General features: G+C 32.0%; 1 protein-coding gene across 1 annotated transcript; it reads left to right on the forward strand.

Annotated features, from left to right (window-relative positions):
* Positions 1-425: 425 nt before the first annotated feature.
* On the forward strand, positions 426-2247 carry LOC132728539 (uncharacterized). Its single transcript, XM_060714217.1, has 3 exons — positions 426-602; positions 1139-1262; positions 1972-2247. The coding sequence occupies exons 1-3, from the start codon at positions 497-499 to the stop codon at positions 2123-2125; spliced, it is 384 nt and encodes a 127-aa protein (XP_060570200.1). The 5' UTR covers positions 426-496; the 3' UTR covers positions 2126-2247.
* Positions 2248-5675: the final 3428 nt, after the last annotated feature.

Here is a 5675-nt window from a genome sequence, read left to right on the forward strand (position 1 = left end):
CCAGGCCTACATCAATAACTTGGTCCAGACCTACGTCAAATCTCGAAAACATATTTCCAGGATCTTCGATCATGTAAAAAAACTTCATTGGATTCATTTTAATGGTATATGCAAATGTTTTCATGCATTTACTAAATTTTACACTTACAGCGATTTTTTGCCTCCCCTTTATGTAGATTATAAGAGACATAAAGTTCAACTATAGTTATAAATATTTTTTTATGTCACTTTGCTATATTATTTGACAAATTGTTAGAATTTACTCGTGATTTAATGATAGTTTGGGCTGCATCTAATATGTTGTGATATGACGGAGTGTAATATCAAGCATAATTATTTTGTCTCACTATCTACGTTAATGGTGATAATCTCTTCCGGCAATTTTGTAATACAGAATAAATAGAAATATTATTTTGATGATCACCAGTATAAATGTTCACCATAGCTTCCAGAACTGGCCACACGAACACTGCAAGGTAGAAACTAAACAATAATAATGCTGCAGACGACACTTGTGTTTGGTGTTGCCTATTGCCTATTTTACATGCAGCATGTGGAGGCATCATGTGGCTTTTATGGTGGTGTAGGGATTCGTCCGGGAGGTACAGTAAATGTTTTTATGTTATCTTATTTTTGTAGAAAAGCCGGGTTTTTTAAAAAAAAAATAGATTTGCAAGTTACGTGCATAAAATGAAGCGGGTGAATATTGAGCGCGTTAATATATATTTGTGTATGTGTATTATCAACAATTTCCGTCAGAATCACATATTTCGTTGTATATGTACATTTTGAATGTCTGTAGAATCACCATTTTCTTACACAAAATGACATAATCCACCCATTTTTTCTTAAATGATACATTACTGATTTTTCCACTATAACGATTGAACAGTAGTACAGTATAACATTTTTAATATTCCATTCTGTCACGGAATGCATTGTTTCACCAATACTACATAAAAGGGTTGACTGTTTCATTTATAAATATAACTTGTTCTAGTTATATTCGTAGATCGCAGTCTACCACACTAATGCAAGAAATTGATAAAAATGCAAACAAATAAGAAAATGAAAAAAATGAATGTATATTATTATTACAGAGTGTAAGATTTTATTTCATAATATGTTTCACAAACAGAGCGACCTATAACAACGTGTAAATATCGTGGATGGGAAATAAGTATAAATTCAACCTTCAGATCACCAGCACCGTACTGTGAAGAATGTACTTGTGGAGATGGTGGCGGTATGGCTTGCTGTGGGTATGTTGTCTCTTTTTATTGGATATTCGTGACGTTTGTATAGTTTTTTTTATAATACTGAACGTTTGTAACGTCACTTTTCATTGGAGAATCGTGACGTTTATATAGTTTTATATACATGGCTGCTGTCGATTCATGAAGAAATCTTACATTTTTCTCTAAAAAAATGATGCTTGCTGTATTATAAATTCGTTATAAAGATTGTTGACAGGTTAGATGGCCGTATATAAACGTCTGTTTGCAATATAACCCTCGCCTGACGGCTCGGGTTATATTTACAAATATAAATTATTCATTGTTATCGGAACTGAGTAACAGTTATTTACATGAGTGGTGCGGTGCCAAAGTGGTTATTGTTAGGTTGTCTTAAATATATCTGTACGTTTGTAACGTCGCTTTTCATTGGATAATCGAGACGTTCGGCTACTGTCAATTAATGAAATAATTATTTTCTCTTAAATTGAATGAGGTTTGCTCATTATGAATTCTTTATGAAGATTTTTGGCAAATAATAAATACAAATATAAACGGTTGTTTGCAATATAACCCGTCCTGCAAACAACCGTTTATATAGATCCATAATCTGTAAACAATCTGTACAACTAATACAATATATATAAATGTAGGCCTACTGTTATCCTTAACTTTATAATACTTTTCTGCTATAAAAACAAACTTTTAATGCTTTTCTTCTTTTTTATGATTACAGGTATGGATGGAAAGCAGGCCCTATTGGAATCCAAGGATGTGTAAGAATCATTGACTACAGTACTTGTGATTCCTTATTTTTTGATGAAAATGACACATCAAGACCGTGTCCTGGTATGCCAAGAATACCAGCAAGCTCAATTTCATTTCCCTAGTTTCGGAGAAAAATGACATTGCTTTCTTCACTAATGGCCATGTTTCTACTCAAGTTCACTAACTATATAGTTTATTGTTACTATCTGTTCATTTAAATGCAAATATAAAACGCTTTTCTTTATGTGTTGTATATTTCTTTTGTTGAGAGTAATTTAATGTTACATCGGTGGTTAACAGTTGCCATGTTTACAACTATAATGTTGATAAGCTATATTGATATATATATATGTATATATATTGGGACAGGATCGCACGAAATGAAAAATATTAAAACAATCCAGAGATGCAAGTGTGAGATTATTATTTTACAATGAATCTTTTACCTAATAGAAAAAATCTTTTATCTAAAAGAAAAAAAGGAGAAATACAGTATCGTTTTTAAAGTGCTAAGACCGTCGTGTTTTAAGCTTCAAAATGAGAGAACCACCACAATAACTCTAAAAGCATTGCATACATAAACATAGATTTAGTCAATGGTCTAAATATTTTAGCTGATCATTGTATTGTAGTGTTGAACCATAAAGCGTACTTTGAATACAAATGACTGGCAAAATAGACAGTTACAATGAAAATTGGAAAACAGTATACCTTTCATGTGTAACATGTGATTACAATAAGAACAAAAGAATTTATCAATACTTAATAAAAAAAAGAAGAAATGTTTTTGTCTTAAAAACTTGAAAATGTTAGATTCCTTTTATTTTCTGGAGGTTATTGAGCGGTTCTGAAGTTAATAAAATAATTTGATGTAATCTGTATCTTAAGGCACTAAATGACCATTAATTTTATTTTTATAAACAAGATAGATGTTTCGATTCTTGTAGGACGGTAAATTGTATATTATTGATACCATTTAGTAACCAGGTTCTGTAGCTTGTCATAAATTATTTTCCTACACAATGGACTGAATGCTTTATTGTTCCGCTCTATCAAACGGATGACATAAATGACCCAGGTTATTACAAAGGAATCACTTTGTAAATTTCATTTGGCAAGTTATTTACAAAGATTTTTAAGAATTCTTGGGCAGTAAAGTACCATGGCAGAAAAGTATCACCATCAGAAGCAGGGCTGGGAATCAGAACTGCGTCGTATCCTACAAAATGTAAACAAACGCCGCCATCTTGGAACGAAAAAGGTATATTTTTGTTTATAACTCTTTTTGTTGGAAATGACTGAAAATCAAATTTATGTATTAACATGCTCCACTATTTTCCGCTTCGTTCGGTATATGTTGTTTGTACAACTATTTTTTAAAACAAAAGTTAAAGCGAACTTGCAACTCGAAGCGGGCCAGAATTGTTATGAAATTTTGTGGATACGACGCAGTTCATATTGCTTTATCAATCGTTTTTACCTTCAAATCAATTATTTACCCCTTTCAGGGTTCACCATAAACTTCAAAATATAATTTTGCATCATGTACTAAGATTTTATTAAAAAGAAATGTTTATTTTTTAAGAAAATAATAATATGTACGAAATGATACGACGCAGTTGAAAATAAAATATGATACGACGCAGTTGTAATTTTTGGCAATCTTTTCAACAGGGATAATTTCGGCAATATATGTCTATCTTACTGGATAATCACTTGTGCTAGATAAAGAAACTAAGATCATTCGCAGTTTATAGCAATGTTCTGCTGCTTTTGATTATTTAGAAAACATTGTGTCATGTCCAATTTACATTGCAGAAGCTACTTTTCAGTAAAACATAAACATGAACATGTTACTTTATTTATCATAATATATGAAATATTTTATTTTATTTTCTTGTATGTTCAATATAATCCGTATTTTATTTTGGCAAAATATAGAAGTCTATGAATTTGAATCACAAAATTCATTTTGTCTAGCTACGCTCTTAGTAAACTGTGGGTCTGCGTGTTCTAGGTGATGACTGCTTTTTTGTGGATTTATTTCAAACTTTCAGTCTACACTTTAGTTTCACTGGGGGTAAGAGCCTCAGGTGCGCCTTTGTGCATTCTTTCAGGCAAAATTCACGTTTAGAGAACAATTAGCACACGAGAGAATCAGAAGTCCCTAGTGGTTTTCAAATTCACAGCAGTTAAGTGCAAGTGATTTGAAGTCAGTAAACATAAACAGCTCGGCCTGTCTGATTTTTTTCCAACAAATTTGTTAACCATGGTCTTTTAAAATGTCAGCCGTACAAGAATAAACTTCTGGCATGAAGTTTTAAGATTCCAACTACATGTATTTAATTAATTATAAAGAGAATAACATTTAAATTTCTTGTTAAAATGAAATATTTTCTTACTCTTTAAGATCACTTTTTATTTTGATATTTCGTTTTAAAAAAGGATGTGTCATTGTTGAGAATACTAGTAGCAGGGAATTTTTCAATGTAAACATGGGGTAATCCTCTTTGAAGACATTTTCTGAAGAAAAAAAAAGTTTTATGTGTCAGGCAATTCATTATCAAATAAAAATCACACTTTAATATAAAGGTATGGTAAGAACCTTCTCTTTACTCTGTGGAAAATTCAGTGAGATAATCTGACCTAAGTTTTAACATCCCGGCTTAAATCTAATATAGGAAAACTTCAATACTATTGAAACATCATGACGTACATATATCTGTATCAAATTTATCGGTGCAAAGCGTAAAATACCTTTGCAAAACGGACACCTAGCTACTTTACACAATATTTTTTGTTTTATCTTTTGTAACCCGAATTTGAAAATTTAAAGTGTTTTAATGAGGAAGAATGACACTATAGTGCGTATCAAGAAAATACTTTCCATAGACCGGTTCTCGTCGTCGATAAAGAAATGCAATACGACAAAATCAGCGGTAAAGTTCCACGGCGCTGAACATAAAAAAAGATTGAACGAAACTCATACAGTACTTGCAAAAATATATCGTAGCTTAACCATTTATAATATAATTTTAAAAATTTATTGTTCAGAATAAATGACCATTTTTCCTGATCATGTATTAACCCATTACCTCATAAGCATTTTGTGAAAAATGGCTGTTTTCATTGGAAGGTCTCCCGTTGCTATAAAAACTGCTTCAATACTAATCAACCTTGGCCAAATGTTGACTGGACCATTGCCTTTGTAACAACATGCTCAGACTTAAATTTCCTGTTACCATGGCAACGAGGGGACATCTCAAAATTGCCAAAAATCACTATTTTGCGTTGACTTTTACCGTCAAATTGATTTCAAAGTGCTGCAACTTCTTAATGGATTGAGATAGAGTCAAAAGCTTTTCAGCGTTGGTTACACGTTACCTTATGATCGATCTGGGGTCATTTTTAGTCTCTCACAAGTCCAAAATTTTCCTGGCGATGAGGGGGACTGCCGCTAAAAGAGGGGGGGGGGGGAGGGGGTCGAGAGTGTGTTGTTTCGCGTATATAAGAGGTAAAGGGTTAAAAAAGGATCAAATACCGATTTAAGTTTCAAATTATAAAGCTCATCTGTTCTTATCGATTATTAAGAAAAATTAATACTATAAAATCGGCACGTAAAAGACATAAGTAATATGACGGAATTGTCGCAAATTGTTGTAAATTATACAA

The sequence above is a fragment of the Ruditapes philippinarum genome, unplaced genomic scaffold, assembly GCF_026571515.1.
Source record: "Ruditapes philippinarum isolate M1 unplaced genomic scaffold, ASM2657151v2 ctg3941_1_1_1_1, whole genome shotgun sequence".
Taxonomy (NCBI): domain Eukaryota; kingdom Metazoa; phylum Mollusca; class Bivalvia; order Venerida; family Veneridae; genus Ruditapes; species Ruditapes philippinarum.